The sequence below is a fragment of the Hemibagrus wyckioides genome, linkage group LG05, assembly GCF_019097595.1.
Source record: "Hemibagrus wyckioides isolate EC202008001 linkage group LG05, SWU_Hwy_1.0, whole genome shotgun sequence".
NCBI classification, from domain to species: Eukaryota; Metazoa; Chordata; class Actinopteri; order Siluriformes; family Bagridae; genus Hemibagrus; species Hemibagrus wyckioides.
The window spans coordinates 14,690,018-14,708,308 of NC_080714.1; the positions used below are offsets into that span (position 1 = coordinate 14,690,018).

General features: G+C 35.0%; 1 protein-coding gene across 1 annotated transcript; it reads right to left on the reverse strand.

Moving 5' to 3' along the window:
- Positions 1-624: 624 nt before the first annotated feature.
- csgalnact1b (chondroitin sulfate N-acetylgalactosaminyltransferase 1b) lies at positions 625-15,485 on the reverse strand. The gene is given in 12 exon segments (XM_058390587.1): positions 625-1,436; positions 1,743-1,824; positions 3,313-3,401; positions 3,549-3,727; positions 3,813-3,911; positions 4,038-4,254; positions 4,611-5,258; positions 12,119-12,352; positions 12,956-13,215; positions 13,351-13,396; positions 13,757-13,844; positions 15,315-15,485. Coding segments are annotated over 11 exon segments (2,178 nt in total). The 5' UTR covers positions 13,797-13,844; positions 15,315-15,485; the 3' UTR covers positions 625-1,152.
- Positions 15,486-18,291: the final 2,806 nt, after the last annotated feature.

Here is an 18,291-nt window from a genome sequence, read left to right on the forward strand (position 1 = left end):
TTGTACAAAGTTTTTTTAATAAGACCAGCATTATTATTGAAGTAGTGTTCAGTGCATTTCTGTGAATAAAATGGATGGAAAGTGGAAAATCATACATAAATATGAATCTGACCAGAATGTAGTACAAGTAAAACAAAATGAAATGCATTGTCTTCACAGTATTATGTTACACATTTTCAGACCCTGGGCAAACAGAAACTAGATTTATACTTATAGATAGTCCCCTATGAATGTATTGTAATGGCAAAGTCAATTCTATTATTTTTGTTATACACTGAAGACATTTGGGCTTGGGCTTAGTGCAATTCAGCATTATTTTCTTGATATTTACAGCTAGATGTGTCATTAATTAAACTAACATGAAGACCAAAGAGCTGTCTATGGGAGAAAAGCAAGCTATTTTCAAGCATTGCCCAATCTACCACTGGTATTCTTACAACCAGACATTGAAAAGGTCTTTCAGTAATGAAAGAAACATTGTGAGAGTTGTGAAAAACTCCCAAAATAACAGTCAGTGACATCACCACTAACCTCCACAGGGCAGGAGTGAAGGTATTGCAATCCATCATTTGAAAAAGACTTCAAGAGCAGAAATATAGAGGCCATACCACAAGATGGAAACCACTTATCAGCAGTAAGAATCAGAAGATTAGACTGGAATAAACAAAGAAACCTCTAACAAAGTGATGTAAAGGACTAAGTGTGAAGAAAGAAAGTATAGCATATGCAACTAAATATTAATACATGTTATTTACTTTAATTTACTTTAAGGCTGTCTGTTCCTATACTTTTGCTCACCCTAAAATTGTGGAGTTTGTCCACCAAAGGTCCCATGTTCTAAATTTTCATTACAGATAAATATAAGGAACTGAAAGCTGAAATTCGATTCTATCATCTCATGTTCGCCTTTTGAACTCAAACCCAAAATGTCTCAGTCTATAGCTATTCCAATACATTTGAAGGAGATTATATTCTAGAGCATTATAAAAACATTGCCATCATCATGGATTTTATCTGTGTCTGGGATAACTCAAGTAGTCACCTAAAATCTTGTACAACCTTGTATACAAATAAATTACAAAAAAAGGCTTGCATTATTAAAGTGTTTATGGCATAATATATTTTGCTCATTTATGTGTAAAGTCTTCCCCGCTATCGTAGAGTTTCTGTTTGATTGTATTTGTTTAGATGATTGGCTATTTGTTGGTGAAAGAATAATTTTCCCATTTGACTATGAGAGGCCTCATTCAAGGCTCTAGACTGTATGCATTCTTTAAATGATTCTGTTGGTAGGTTTTCTGCACAAGTTGTCTTATGCCACATATGGAACAGTTCTCGTGAAGGTGCACGCACTACCATAAGTTTGCTGTGCAGGTATTTTCTGTACAGGTGCAAATCTTCTTTTCCCCAAGATTTGATTGTTATTTCAAAACCTCCTTTGGAATGGGAGACAGGTAGTGAAGGAAAATATCAGTGAGAGTATCAGAATGTATTCTTTCATACATACGATATATAAAGACAGTTATTGCTGTGATTTTGTGAACACAAATATTTTATGATGTTGCACAATCACATTTCCTTTATTAATGCCATTGCAATAATAAAAAAGTATGTGATTGTGTGTTATAATAAATTGGGACATGAGTTAAATAATAGCAAAGTACATTGTTACAATGTTCCTGGTTGTTAAATAAAGGTTTAAAATGTTTGAAATTTATAATGTTTTCAGAATTGTGCCATACCTATGTTGATGAAATCTGACAAATACTGACATGTTATACCAAAGCCAAAATCTCTCCAGAATCCAGTGCTTTTATTGGTTACCTATTAAGAACAATAAAGAGAGCACAAAGCAGGTATATATGTTATAATTATCTAAGGAAAAAACACTAATTCTCTGAATTGGTTCTCTGAACATGTGATAACCCCCAGAGGATAAAAACCACCTGGACACTTGGACCAGTCACAAACAGATGCCTGACCCACTAATTTCCCTATACAACATTCTCTCTAAGTTCTAATTCTATTTTTTATGACAAAGTAACTAAAAAATTGCACTCACACCAGTAGAATGTTAAGCCTGTGGGACCTGGAGAAAAGAGACCCAGGTAGTGATAGCACAATTGTCCATAAATGGCCGACTTCTAAGTTATAAGGAGAGGCATGTCATTGCTAGCTGTCCAATCTGTCCAATAGTTATGATGAATTGTATGACAGGTAACAGTTGGCTGCTGTCCTATAGTATGATCTTAGGCCCAACTACAAGGTCACCTTAGATTTATCAGGCCAGTAACACATGCAGTTTTCTACTCGTTTTGCTCAAGTAATTGCTTGCAATTGCTTGTTTTCTGACACTCAGATGTCATATAGACATCATGCATAAGAACACACAGCCCCATAAGAACACACAGGATTACATAGGATTGTAAGGGTGCTTCATAATTTTCAAATTTTTCCTCACTGCATCCAGAAGCTGGTGATCTTGAAATGCTTTTGAAAGTGTAGCTTAAAATCTTGAAACTAATTACTAAAAATGTAAATCTGAGCTGTCTCCCTCTGATGCATAATTCCCTGAAGCAAAACACAATGGTCTTGTAATAGCAGTGATAACCTCAAAGAAAACATAGCAGGACATTAGTGATTTTTATTGAGAGCAAGAATTTGTATTCTAAAATATTACATTGTTCATATTACAGATCCAGATACCTTTCCAGGCCAAGAGAAGACAGTTGTTTTTACTGGCAATTTAGATGAATAATTCTGGTCCGAGTTGATCTTCGCAGTGGCCATTTTATTTGATGATGAAATGTTAACTAAAATGTATATTTTATATTGCTTTAACAAACCTATGTAGCTCTACATCGAACACATTCTTCTGCATCAGCAGAGGAAGAAACATCTTCTTCTTCAGTATCTGTCTAAGCATTTCTGTCATGTGAGAATTCAGTTTTTTTACAAAACAAAGGCATTGCTTATTAGCCACAGCAAGCTAGCTATCTGGCTGTCTTTGAGGGATCTGTTACTTAGAAGGAAGAACTAATGCTTGTGCTTTGTAATGCAATAAACAGCACATGATGTGGTGAGGAAAACCCACTTAACTACACAAGAAGTACTTAGCTTGCTAGTCAGCCAGATGGCAGGGGGGTGTGGTACCAATTAACTTAACAGATAATAAACAAAGCGTAGTAATGTGAGGGGAAACCACTCAACACTCACCAACTTAGCAGCATGCACTCAAGTCTGCTGGTTAGTTTAAATGAATTTTTTACTACCTCTAGTGGTTAGGAGGGGTTATTCTGTATTGTGTCCCACCTTCTGTTTTTCAAGAGTAGGTATATGGTCTCCGTAAATTAGATCTGGGTTGTACTGGCTGAAAGGTATAGGGTAGAAGACTCTTTTACCTAAAAGATCCAAAAACAAATGACCACTACCATCAGCACCTGTCATAACTTAACAAAACAACAGTACCAACATTACAATAACATTAAACATAAAAGAACAAAATTCTAAAGGCCTTTCTTTAAGATAGGAGGAGACAGTGATCCTACCAGGTTGGGCATTAATGCGGCAGGAGTTTAGGAAATCAACAGTAAAGTGGACATCAACATCACAAAAAAATAGCAGGACATTGCTCTTCTTCCAAGCTTGAGCTCCCATGTTCAAAGCTCGTCCTCTGGAGAACTTCTCATTGAGATGGATTAGAGTGAAGTTCCTTGATCTCATTCTCCTGTTGAACATATATAATTAAATATCCTATATGTGCATTTATTTACATTCATTTACATCCACTTGATCAAATAATCTCATTCTACCTTGCAGCAGTGTCTATTATTCTTCTTACTTCATTTAACTTCTCTGTTCCAAAATTCACAACAGTAAGATGGATTCTTTCATCCTCAGCACAAATTTCCCTGTGAGGATTTCAGCATGAAAGGTTAAACATGTTTAGATATCTTTGTATACCAGTTTTGTGTCACATTGCATTCTGGTTTAACAAACTGCTGAATTGCAATTTGAAATATAGAGCTGAATCCTACCTAAAATTGTTCATAAATTGTTGAAATGTGTCAAGCCTAGTGGCCAATGGCACAATAATATTTATTAGCATCCTGGATGTGTCAATTGCTTCTTCCTTAATGTTTTGCAAAGGTGCAAATGGCCGAAAGAGCTCCAGCCTTCTGAAGTCCAGAGAAGTATTGTCTCTGAATGTGATATCATATAGAGATCCTTTATCTCTTTCAGAATTAAAAATTCCTAGTGTAGAGCAAAAAGCAAAATGTAAAGAGAACAACAGAAACAGTTAATAGCATGCCACTTTCAAGAAAATGTAAAAGAGGTCAAACAGATGTTCTAGTTCATTTCTGTGTTCATCTAGTTTAAAGTACTTATAAGTACTAGCTCTGACTCAATGTAGCTGCTATTCTTTCAGTTGCATTATAAATGAATTTTATAAAATGACCTATACAAATCAACTTGCTATTACCTGACAGAAACTTGCACTAATGTAATAAGATCTAAAAGCCTGGTATGTATTCTGCCTCACCTGCAAGTTTCTTTGGAAAAAAAAAATTTGGACAGGAATTAAATGTAGCAATCAAAGGTAATCTCACCCTCAAAGAAATCACGTGGTGAGTATATCTTACGATACTGAGGGTCATCCTTATCTTTAGGACCGTTAAGGATATGCAGAGCTGCTTCTAATGCACCAACCATATCCCTTCGAAGTGTTTTTCGCACAGGATCCCTTGTGAGCCCGGTGTCAAGCTGATAGACACTGTCAAGTGTAAAGCTCTCAAATGGCACCGCAGCATACTCATTTGGTATATTTGCACCTACATTACTTTTCATGCGATGCAGCTGTTTGTGAAGGAACACCTCAAGTTCTGAGTTACTTTTGCGTCTTTCCTCCAGCTCCACTGGATGCATTATAGCAGCCTGTTGTACAGACTTCTGGAGATATCTTTTCTCTTTGAGAGTATATTTTAAATGGAAGATCTGCTTTCTTAGGCTTGCAGTATAGTGATGATATTTCTCCTCATGTTCTTGCAGCAAAGCTTGATATTTCATGTCATCCATGGTCACTTTGGGCAAAAATTGTTGGTTTCGATGTTTATGATTTCTGCAGTCTGGTTTATACAGGTATAGTGTAAAACAAAATGCGACCATAATCAGAAGATTTGTACGGGCCACCATGGCCACAAACCATCTTTTCACCATGGCTGCACTTTTTACCAGGCTATTTTAGGAGTTAACATAGCCTGGAATACTAGAAATGTTTATTTTACTCATATTAGTGAAATTGTTTGCTGTCAGGTTTGCATAGTGGCTCAGGTTTTAGTTATTTCTCATTTAACACATTTCAAAAAAATAAAAACATTTCTATTGTCAAACTTATGTCTTGAAGCGTCTTCAAGTCTCCATGTTTTTTTAAAGATGATTTAGACTTTTCGCATCACCAAGAGAATCCATAACATCCAACTCCATCTATATCACTATTGAGAAAAAAGAGACCAATTAAGACCTTGTATGAAGCTGTAATCACTATAAGCACTAGAAATTTCAGACATATTACCATGTTGGATGATTATTAGATCTTCACTGCGGTTACACAGATTATATAGGCTAAATATTTTTGACAGCAAGTTCTAAAAACATTTTTCTGAAATATAAAGTATATTTCATGTTCTTTACCAGTTAAAAAAATAAACAGTAAATATTTGGTGCTAGATAAATTTGAGCAATGATTTTAGTGTGACGCTGAATCCAGTACCTACATAACCAGCCCATTCATATAAATCACCTACTACCCTGCCTAATAAAGGAGCAGTTGTGAGAGTAAAGTGCATGTTTATATACGTTGTCCATCCAGATATTTCTAGTTAAGCTTAAATTTATAAAACTTCTGGAGTTGTTATGAATATTTATGAATACTGTGCTATTTTTGTATATGAAAGGAACAGGATGATCAAAGGTATTCTTTGTTTAAGACTCCCTTTCAAAAATGTGATATAAAACCACACTAAAAAGGAAGTTATGGAAACGTAACAGTGCAGATTCTGGCATGTATCATATAACATGGGCAATTTTAAAAGCTAGCTGTAATTTACCTCTACTACAAACTTAGCATAGCAATTTGATATAGAACAGCAAATCTGAGGACATGGGGACATAATATTACTCTTTATAAAGGGGTATTTCTATAAATTATCTCCTTTGTGGTTTCTATGTTGTTATTTTTTGTTTCTCTTTTTTCAACAGTAATAATCATTGTTGAGCTACATTCTTCACATTTGGAATTTGAGCTCAGATCACTAATTTTAGTTTCTACATTTTATAGGCACAATATATTAGATATAATATATATGTATAGAATAAAGTTGTATAAAATAATAAGTCACGCATGTACTCACCTTGCCGTATCTTCTGTTATCCATAAAAAATTCTTAACAGTTAATCCATATAAATTTACTTGGCTGACTTACTGCTGGTATTAAGGATGAACTGACTGTGTATCTGCAAGTCTGTATGTGAGTCCTAATTTGCAGTGAGGTCCCCTAAAGGCCTCAGTGTACTACTAAGTACAAGCTCTGTTCTGCCTTCTACAGCAAACTCCTCCCATTAAAAAAAAAAACTATGAAAGCAGAGCTGTTTAGCACATGCATAACACCAAGGAATTTGACCTTCAAAGATATGTTTAGATTATGGATTTAAAAAAGGCCATACTTTGAAACAATTTAAGCATTTACTCCCAACAAAGCTTTAATACATTTCATTTCAAGTGCAAACTACCCAAGTATACAATACTAGATGAATTATATCTGTAGAAAAAATATCTGTTAATGTAAAACCACAAAACACATATATATTTTCTCTCTTTCTCTGTATGTGTGTGTGTGTGTGTGTGTGTGTGTAGAGAGAGAGAAACGTTTCTTGCTGAAGAAGTCAGTTTATACCGGTTACTTGTTCTTAAACAATTAGACCTGAAAGATTTATTATGATCATTGGCCTATTTCATTTTCAAAGCAAAAACACATTTATCAGCAATGTATAAGCTCTGTATCATTTATATTTGCATCCTGTGTTCCATAACCATTATCTTCAGCCACTGCTTTATCTTGGTGATAAAGTGATGAAGTGGCTCTGCTTATGTACATGGATGTACATACTTTGCTACTTGGTGCCTCAAACTTCTTCCCGTTCCTTTATGGCTGTCTTCAGATTCTGTTGAAACTTTTAAACCAAACCTTTTGTTCATCATTCATCTGTGTAGTCCCAAGATTTTTAGATTTTTTGGTAAGAATCAATCTAAAGTGAAATCTTCTAAAGCTAATCTGAATCCAGTCACCACATTAACCAGTCAAATGAGCACAGAATAATAAAATAAAAATATAATTATAATAAAATAAAATAATGAAGGAGATGGTTCTTCAGACTAGGGGATCGTAGACATGAAGTACAAGTTTTGAGCTGCTCACAAAGAACATTTCATCAACCCTATAACTTTCACTTTTAAAACTCAGTGCCTATATCCATGTTTCTCATTACACATGATGACCTCAGCCTAATTCACCAAGTCAAAACATTTCACCTATTTTTATTTTTGGAAAGTTTGAGCCTTTTTTAGATATCATTATATTCTTACATACTTTTCCACTTTCCATATCCCATTATAATTCAATTTTGATATAAAATATATATAAAAAGTGGGTGTCTCTTACCTCATCATTATGGTTATTTTTGCACTGTGAATCATTCTCATTTCATGTTGAGAACACATCATGGGTATGTCAGAGTTGCTCTCCTTTTTCCATGTTAATTATTCTAAACTTATAGCTAATTTATGCATTTTGAATTACATGTTTTAGCTTTGACCTGGGGTTAACATGATTTTCCCCTATCCTTTTTTCAACGTGCTTCAACAATGTGTGGATTCTCCCAGACTTCAGCTTCAAGTGTCCCACGGGACCAACACTGCTCCGAGCAGTCTACCTGACCTTGACTCTAACTTTAACTTTAGAAGAGTTACAATGGGTGCTGCTGTGCAGACTCCATCTGTCTTTGACAAGACTCACCAAACTAAGGACATTATTGTTAATTCACAAGCTACACAAAGCCTATTCATGTTTTAACAGATGCACCTAAACTGCATCCTTCTTGTCTTGTTAAACCTTACTCCAAAATCCTTGCATATCACCAACTTAACCTTACTCCAAAATCCTTGTAAATCCTTAAACCAATAACAGAAACAATGTTCAAAACTACTCATGACTCTCACAAATTCATATAGGCCTAAAATTTTTATTATGTGTGTCCTCTAAATTTTATCATGTAGTGTTTAAAGGTATCATAGGTATTATTTTAGGCTTACAACAATGCTTGCTGAAAGTAAATAGCAGCAGCTGAATCTATGTTATATCACTTCATATCTGTGGTTGCACTTGAGAATACAGAGAATACTTGTATTTGTGAGGACAAAATGTTTGAAAATGTGTCTACAAAATAGTTTTTTGCACAAATAAAGGTAAATTTCTGCTTGTGTGGAAACAGATGTCATGACCAATGCAGTTCTTGAGGTGCTTTTGATGGAACTATGTAGTGAGTGATACAACCATTTGAATAAGTGGTCCACCGCTTGGAGGCTGACTTATTGTTGCTCCTAGATTGCCCAATAATAGGCAATAATTCAATAAAACATGTTCTACTGATAATGTTGTGGAGATTGCCTTACTGTGTGCTTGTTTTCACGCACCTGTTAGAAGAGAGTGTGGCTGAAACACCTCAACTCATTCGGTATAAGGGATGCCTCACATACTTTTGGATATATTGTATATATGAGATGAAGATGATTTTAAAGTACACAAAAGCTATGCTAACATTTAAAATGTTAAAATGTGCATAATACCCCTGCCATTCCTGATATACCATATAATTAACTTGATTTGATTTGTATTATTTAATTAATAATCTTTGGGGGTTTTTTTTTGGTCATACGTGTAATTTTAAAACAAAGAATAATGGAATACATCGACACAATGTAAAAACTCAAGGCACAGCATATATTCATTTATTTGATTTTTTATTCTTTTAATAGAAAACAACTCAGTACATATGTTTGCACACAATATAGTTTGTGTAAGGGCTCAAAAAAGACAAAATTAATCTTCCAGAGGTAGTAGCAACAACCTTAATGAAAAGACAAATATATCTAAAACAACAAGAAAAAAAAAACAATAATTAAATTGATGTTGGCTGCACATTCACAAGAGAGCAGCCAATGTCATTAGTAATTAATAGGAACATGACTTCATGACTTCAATGGCAGCTATGCAACATCAAATTAAGCATAAACTGAAAAGCTTTCATATACAGAACTTTCACAATAACAGCATTAAAAAGGAAGAAATAGTCACTGTATCACTGTGCCAAATGTCTAAACTCAAACCATGTCATAAACATAGATGTAATAGTCATTATCAAATTTAATAAAGTAGACAGATGGCTTAGCCTCAACCTGATAAATAACTGTGCCGGTCCTCTTTGAACCATTCTTGTTCTCATACTCCACTTGCTTTCCAACAAGACTGTCAAAAACTTCACCAGTCTCTTTCATTTCAGTGGGGTCTTCTGTAAAATGGAGAAAGTTAAGGCAGTTAAAGTAATGTGCATTTTTACATTTTCAGTTTGACACAAGTTTTTTCCAAAACCTGATCAAATCCATCAGCATGTCACCTGAACAAGTGCATAAAAGGGAAAAACTCCTGGAAAACATAGATCAAAATTCATCAACATTAGATCAAAAGATGAATATAAGGATCGGAATCCAACATTCATTTCCTGATACTATATTCCACAAATATTGGAACATGTGACTGACAGATGTTTCTAGTTGCCTAAGCATCCACTATTAGACTGCTTGCTTATACAATTATTAGCTTTGAATGTCTACTGTTGGTTTAAGCCCTGGGTTTCACCAGTTTAAACTGTCTGTGAGAGACAGTAAGCCATTTTAAGCTGAGCACTGATCATAGACTCACTCACACACAAAAAATTGTCCTGTTTGCACGCATGTCACTTTACATTACACTTACACTTTATATTGATCCTGTTTACATGTTAACTTTAATATTTGCACTCACTGTCAACACTATTCTTTTCGGTCTATATCTTGTTTGTCTGCACTGTTTTGTCTTTTTTTGTCATCCTGTGCACTTCTGTTGTATGTCTAGTTTTTACTAAAGATTGCACCTTAAGTATAGTTTAGCTTTATCTCTATGTTTAACTGTATGTTTGTCTGCGTCACTGTACTTTGTCTTTGTTCTGTGTAGCACCTTTGGTCTAGGAGGAATGTTGTTTCACTTCACGGTGTACTGCATCAGCTATATATGGTTGAAGTGACAAAGCTTCTTTGACTTTATACATAATAACAAAATGATAAATGAGACAACCATAAAACAATTTGGAATGTCACGAGTAAGAAAGAAACCACTACTGAAGAAGAAGAAGTATTAAAAATCTAATCATGAAATATAAAGAAAAAACAATTTCATTGTACACTGTAATGAAGGCTAAACAAGTGCTAAAGGTACAATAAACTCTGTAATCAGTGTCAGATTCATTTTGCCACGAACATGTTTCCAGTGAGATTTGAAGCTTTGTTTAAGCACACTACCACATAACTATTTTAGAAACCCATCCCCTGGCAAGCATTTGAAAGTAGCAGGGTGATTTGTTCAGCTTAGTTATTCTCAAATGAAACCCACCGAGTCATTACACTAATCCAGCAAAGCTAGACTTCAGAAACTACAACAGTGGATGCAGGGAGTTACGTAAGAAACAGCATGGTCCACCGCACAAATCCAAAAACACTACAACAGTTTGTGCTAGCTCAGGGCGTGATCTTGCTTTCAGGGCATAATTCACACAGTTAATCCTATCTGAAAGAAACATCTTATCTGAAAATAACTTTTATTTTTTTTTAGTTTACCACCAAACATATGGGTCCACTCCAGAATGGTTCAAGACCCACACCAACTTGCTATACTGACTGCTGTTACTACTAGCGGAACTGGCAATACAAATATCGGCGCTAAATCACCTTATTATGAGACATTATCTGATTTCAGAAAGAAGTGGAAATAAAAACAAGGTGGAAAAAGCCCCAGTCTGGATCTAAAAAACTGATATATCTTCTAGGCCATTCTGCACACTACACATACCAGATGTAATAGGAGTCTTTGAATCGAAAGATGCATTTCCTCATTCCAACAGCTATGGAATACCAATTATCAGCAGCATAATAGTAGGGAGACATACCATTTGTTTTGGCTCTAGAAACTAGAAAGCCTGCAAAAACAAGGGTCTGTGTGTACTCCTTTATCTGAATAGCAGGTGTCTAGCAAGACAAAGCTCACAGTCTCATATATGGAATAAGGGGATGTGGCTTAATTGCTCAGTTGTATAAAATGAGATCATCTGTAAGTCACTCTGTCTGCCGAATGCCAGAAATGTAAATGTAAGAATTAGGCTGAAAAGTCAATCACAATGATATTCACTTGATACATAGTAAAACTGGGAATGTTTCAGGATAGTGCTCTGCATAACAGCATCCTTGAAACGAAATGAAGGTCTGTCTTGGTTTACATAAAAGGCAGAGATAAAGGTTTTGTATGCATTATCAGTCAGCAGACACAGTCTACACAGTCTCACTGGGGCTGAATGTAAAATTTGGTACCAGGTCAGTACAAAACAGTTGTTGTCCTGTTGATGTTGATGCTAAGAAGTGAATAAGTGTGCCATATGGTATAGCTTAGACCTTTTACTTATACAGTTTTTGAATGCATTAGTTTAAACATTAAATTTTGTTAGTGTGGGTTAATGCCAGTTTCGTCCCTTTTAGCAACAATGCACACTACTTAGGCTACACAAGTAACTTTTCTCCTTTGTTTGTCTTTCATCTTTGATAATCTTTCACTTGCTAATCATGACTGCGCAACATTTTAGCTGCTTTTTTTAAAAAAAAAACAAACAAACAAAAAAAAAACATTACATACAGATAGACTTGATCTTTGCTACATTACACCAGAACTGACTGCTTTACCACACAGCAGCAATAACACACCTGGGTCTGAGAGTATTTGAAGGTCACCTTCTTTATAGTCCTCAAGAAGCTGGTACATGTAAAGAACAGGATCTTTCTCATAAGTAATGAAAAACCATGTGGGCAGGATGGGGGCTCTGGCAAGCACCAACCCTTTCCAGCCATTCTTCGATCCATCTTCGGTCTCAAACTGGTGCTCCACTGTTCGACCCAACATCCTCTCGGCTAGACGAGCATCACTAATTCGATATGGAGCTAGAATACAGAATAATATGGTTGCTGATACAACACAGTAATAGTGGTAGCAAGATTCTTTTTTTTATTAAGAGTGGAAAAGACAATATGAAACATGGGTGTCCAATACAGCAAACATCTATTCTGATATGCAATGCATAATAAATAACATTTAGATTAGATTCTGTGAACAACTTTTTTTTTTATCATTTTACTTTTCACAGATATGTATACATATGTATATAACGCATAAAAAAAATCATTTCATATGAAGAGTGCATAGAAACTATATATTTTTCAAACATTATATTGTATATAAAACATATATTGTATATTAAACTATGCAATTAAAAATACTTTTTTAATGTCCAAAGAACAATATTTTAAATTAGAGCTCACAGTATATGATACAAAATAGAATATACAAAATAGAATTGTGATCAAGAATATCACAATTCATTTTTCTTAGTTATATGGCTACTGTTGTTGCTTTTAAAGCTAACAGACTTCATCTTCAAGTCTCTGAATGTCTAAACGTACTTGATTTGTACTTGGACCTACTACTGCACTAAATTTAAAATGACCTGAATGAACAGACCTTCATAGTTCTCTAAAAATACATACCGATTTTGTCTGGCAAGATCTCAAGACCTTCAACTCTCTCATCTCTGAAAATCTCCAGGCCATATACGCAATCAAATCCATCATACTTGATAAGGTAGAGGGAAGGGTTTACTGGAATTTGGTCTAGCACAGTCCCCGTCCAATGAGATACTGGACTGTAACAATCCTCCTTCCACTTGTGCTTTATTCTGCAGCCAACAATGCTTCGTACAGGTGGTGTTATTGACTTGCTTAACCCCACATGATGCTTGTGCTTATGCCTAGTTAAACAGAAAGATACAGGTCAACAAATAAATCAAAGATAATGTGAGATCATTTATTTCTCTTCTTAGTTTCTGTTCAGAGAGAAAGAGCTCTTCAGAGAGGTCATTCATACAACCTTAACAGTTACTCACTTGTGTGAACTTTTTTTCTTCATTCTGCTTGCAGATACACCATCTGCTGTAATTGCATGTTAAGGATTAGTGACAACGAAATGTTGCTCTGCCAATGAAAAAATGCTTGATCTGTTATGGACTCTGCAATGGACTTGTGCAAAACATTATAATCCATCACAGTATCATATACACATATGTTTCAACAGGAGCAGAAAACCTGAGCAGTTAACATGTTCAGTATAACATAATAGCTTACATTTAAATAGGGACCTTGAAATAGTGCAGAATCTTAAATAATCAACATTTATTTTCTTTGTTTTGTTGGTCTCTATTCCATATAGGAATACAAAAGTAAGAAATTCTTTTAACTTTACTTTTTATTATTACTCATTAACAGTGTACTCAGATCACATCAATTACTCACCTCCTCTGGAGCGGTATGGACCTGATGTTGCCCCAAACATTTAGCCAGAGATGCCAAGCAAAGATTATTTTCCGTGAGTCAGTCTGAGCTGTATGAGGGGGAAAAAAGTACATTTTAACCACTTTCTCAGAGTACAGTGTAAGCCATGTAAGAGCTAATTTATTTACCTTATTACAAAGCATTTACATTTATGGCACTTAGCAGACACCCTTATTTGGGGCGACTAACAATTTAACTTATTTTATACAACTGAGGGCATTACCTCAGTTAGTGAAAGGTAAAGCTATTTTAGCTTGTTAGGCTTGTTATTTGGAACACCCTTACGGTGATATGGAACAATTTTTAACAGCATAAAATAGCTCCAGTGGTTATCCTAAGGACTAATTTACACAATCCTTCCAAGCATCCAAAATGTTGACATTTGCTTCGTATGATTTACACTGGAGTCTAATGCAGCTAACAATTAATCAGTGTCTCAGTAAACAGTGATGAGCAATATGAATGATTCAAATATTTCTACTATCTGGGTTTTTTTTGTGCATGTTTGTTTTTTTTTTTTATTACTTGCAACAGAGACTGCAAAGTTCAGTCTTATGTCAAGTGATCTCTTTAAAGAAATAAAAATCAGTACTGGCCTTTAAAACATCTCAGTATTAATTTTTAATGACCAACCTGCCCTCCACATCATGGTGTCATGTACAACACAGTAGTAATGTTGGTTGAACTCTCAAAGAAAACAAACAAAAAAACTTATTTAAAAAATTAACTGTATAGGCTTTATACAGTGGATTAAGGGTGATAAGATAAACAATAGTGTTAATGTGTGAAATGTTCACTAAGGTCTTTCAATTTTTATTTTTATTTTTTTACTTATCCTTTTGTAAAATATCCTTCCATAAGAATCACCCATCTTTGAGTCTCCATGGATTTAAAGCACAGACAAACTTTCAGAGACACTGAATGTTCTGCACCAAAACGGGTGGAATAAACAGATTTTAAACTTTAATGCTGTTTTAAGGCTTAATTTATGTTGCGCTGCTTACATATAACAGGGGCTTCACAAATTAAGTCAGTTTTAACATTTCATTGTCTACCACGATAGAGCCACCAGTCTAAAAAAATAATAATAAAAAAAAAGCAACAAGATTATTCTGGACACCGATTATTAACACAACCACATAAGAACATTGAAATTTAAATATGTTTTAATGTAATTAACTTAATCATGATTTTAACAAACAAGCTAAAGTGCAAACATAAAACCCATAAAAGCAAAAAAAAACCCACATTTATTTAGATCTTTAAAAATACGCTTACAACGTGGTGAGTCAAACTTTTATTTCAACAGAATAAATTAAATCCGGCGTGATGCTAGACTGTGATCGTTATCACTAGATCTGTTTTTATGTTAGATTACATGTCCCTCTATCAAACCTGACGGTGTCCTCCTTTAAAAAGACACATTTACTCCAATTATCCGCATACACTTCAACAATGTACCATGTTCGCAATGCGTTTTCCGCGTGCACACATTAATTGTACCTGAAACTTTACTTACGTTTGATGCACAGCCGATAAATCCTTGTCCTCTATCTTATGGTTTTTGCGCCTTTTCCATTACTGATTAAATGCATTATTTAAATCGCCATTACAACTGTGTAAAAACAAACGCCAAGCAACCCATGTTAAATTTCGGCTTCCAGGCGTGTGCTAATACGCATGCGCATTTGAATTCTCTCGTTTGTCCTTCTAGGAATGGTCAAGAAGAGTCAAGACCCTGACTGCCTGTGTAAACTGGACAGACAACACCGCCACACTATAAAAGAAAGTCCAAAGCAGGCTCTTTTTACTAAGAAAGCCCAGGTCCTTCGATATGTACTGCAGACTACTGGGGCTGTTATACAGTTCCCTCTGAAACTATTGGAATGTTGGCTGAAGACAATCGGATAAAGATCAAAAAATGAATATAAAAAAAAGTGTTTAGAATTACAGCTTTTAATTTTTATTTCTAAGTAGGTGTATTAAACAACATATATGTTGTATCAGACCAAAAATATATTGTAACACGACTGACAGAAAACAAAAAATGTTGTTACCCAGACATGTCCTGTTGGATTGACTGTTTAAATAATAGATAGCTCTGAACTACAGAAATACAGAAATGAGCCCCAAAAGTTCTTCAATCATTGTGATCCTCTATCAAAGGATGAAAATATCTGCTCATGATCCCAAACATACAAGCTTCTGTTCCTATACTTTTGCTTGCCTAAAAAATTAATAGCCAATAACATGTTTCCTTTAACTACACAACCCAATCCATTTCTGAAAAAGCTCCTTGCAATGTACACATCCCTTCAAATCTGGTAATATCAAAAATTTAAAAAAAAAATTATTTTAATTAAATCTTCAGGCTTTCAGGCAAACCTTTCAACACTGTCGTTATCCTTATACGTTATCCCAAAAAGGTTCTTATACAGGTTCTTATCTCTCTAGTTTCTGTTTCTTCTTCCAGATTCAAAAAGTCATCCAACTTTAAACACCAGTTTTACTCCACATTTACATCTCCATGTGGTATTATCTCGACATTATTTATCATGATCTGTTTTAAAAGTGAATATTTTTGCTAACCTTTCTAGTCTATATCCTGTGGTCTGAATTCCATTCATCAGTGGCTCTGTTATTACCAAGTCATACTATTAATTTTCTTGATTGACTTGATTGTGGGCCACCACTTGGGTGCTTTCTGATATTTCTCTAACACTGTCGTCTTCTATAATGTCTACACACCCTGGAACCAACACATACCATGTCATTAAAAACATTTTATGTTTGTCTCCCTACTCAGTGCATGTGATTCCTTATCTGCCTGTGTGGCTTTTTTTTTCTTGCCTCTCAAGCATGATAGGTTCCACTTCTCAGTGATTCTTAAATTCTGTTCTATATAATAAACAACATTAATACCATTCACTTAATATCAGTACACTTTTCTGTAAATCAGAGCACACTATTTTACATAACTTGCTCATTATCTTACACTTTTGTTTCATATTTCATTCTGAAAAAAATAAAATCCTCATTCTTCTATTTTTCCTCATGCTTCTTCACACAAACACACAGGCACACACTTTTACTCACTCCCAGACATAACCACACATGCTTTCACATATACACATAAACACTGGATTCCTTTCTCCAGATAGGGCTTTTCTACTGGCAAGAATCCAGACCTGAATCCAGGATTTGTCCTCTTACCAATCAGCCCAGCCCACTCTTGGCAGTGGTATCTAGCGAGAGTGGCATCACATCCACCTGTCCATGCAACCCTGCTGGGTGGGGTTCCAGTCCCTTACCACAATAGCAGTATCATAGGAATTTTTCTTTGGAGTCCCTCAGGACAGGATCAGTCATCCAGCCTCGCCCAATCCCACTTCTGATACCAGTAAATGTCGCATTTTTTCTGCAACACTGGGTGTACGGTCAATTCTTTCAAACTATCCAACTCATCTATTTAACAATTTAGTAAGAATAATACTCAAAGAAGCAGTGGATGAGAAAAAATAGAGTTTATTGTAAAAAGTCAGCAATCACCCAGAGATCAATTCATGAAGATGTCCCAGAATGATCTGAATTAATCCAAAAAAAATACCCTCAATATATATTATGTCATGATGCTCGTCCCACATTTTTCTGTATTCCTTACTCAAAAATTTATCCATTACGTTCAGGTTTCAACTTTTTCATTTTCCATTGTCTCTGTTTGTTTTGTATGTTTTTTCATTAAGAAAAATGTTCCCACCCCTTTCTCTGAGAAAAAACACCCTCTTAGGGCCTTGCATTGTCACCTCAGACACCGTGCTGAACGGATATTCCCTGAGCTATACTATCATTTTGGATCATGTGTTATGTGGAGAATATTTTGATCCGATACTATAACGCTCTATTTAAAACTACTCAATTAATACTTTGCTATTATCTGACTCCAACTCCACATTGACCCAACAGCTCAGTTGAGCAACTAAAGAAAGCCAAACTGTGCAGCCTGGATGAATGCAGCGACAAGGTTTCATTTTCAATCAGCGCTGGTTACAAGAATTGAGCTGCTCACGCATGAACATCCCAACAACCTCGCAAATAACATCCCAAACCATAGTCCTTTTATTCTTTTCTCTTATCTTTTCATAATATTCACACCAACCCCTCTTTGCTGGGAAAGTCCCTCCCATTTTCTTTTTGGAATATCAGGTTCTTTTTGGACACAATTATCTTTTACTTTTTAACTTTTTCACATTCCATTATAATTAAACTTTCGAGGTCAATCATAAAAAAAAATCAATGGCCATCTTTGCCCTTATCAGTGGGAATTTTACAGTTTGTTTTCATCAAACAGCTCATTTGACCTCCAAGGACAGCATGGCTCTAAACCACTTTTTCTCTTTTATTCATCATATTTGAATAGAGTTTACTAATTCTACTGATGTATTTGTATATATTTTTCAAAGTTCTACATAGAACATGTGTGTGTGCATGTTATGTGG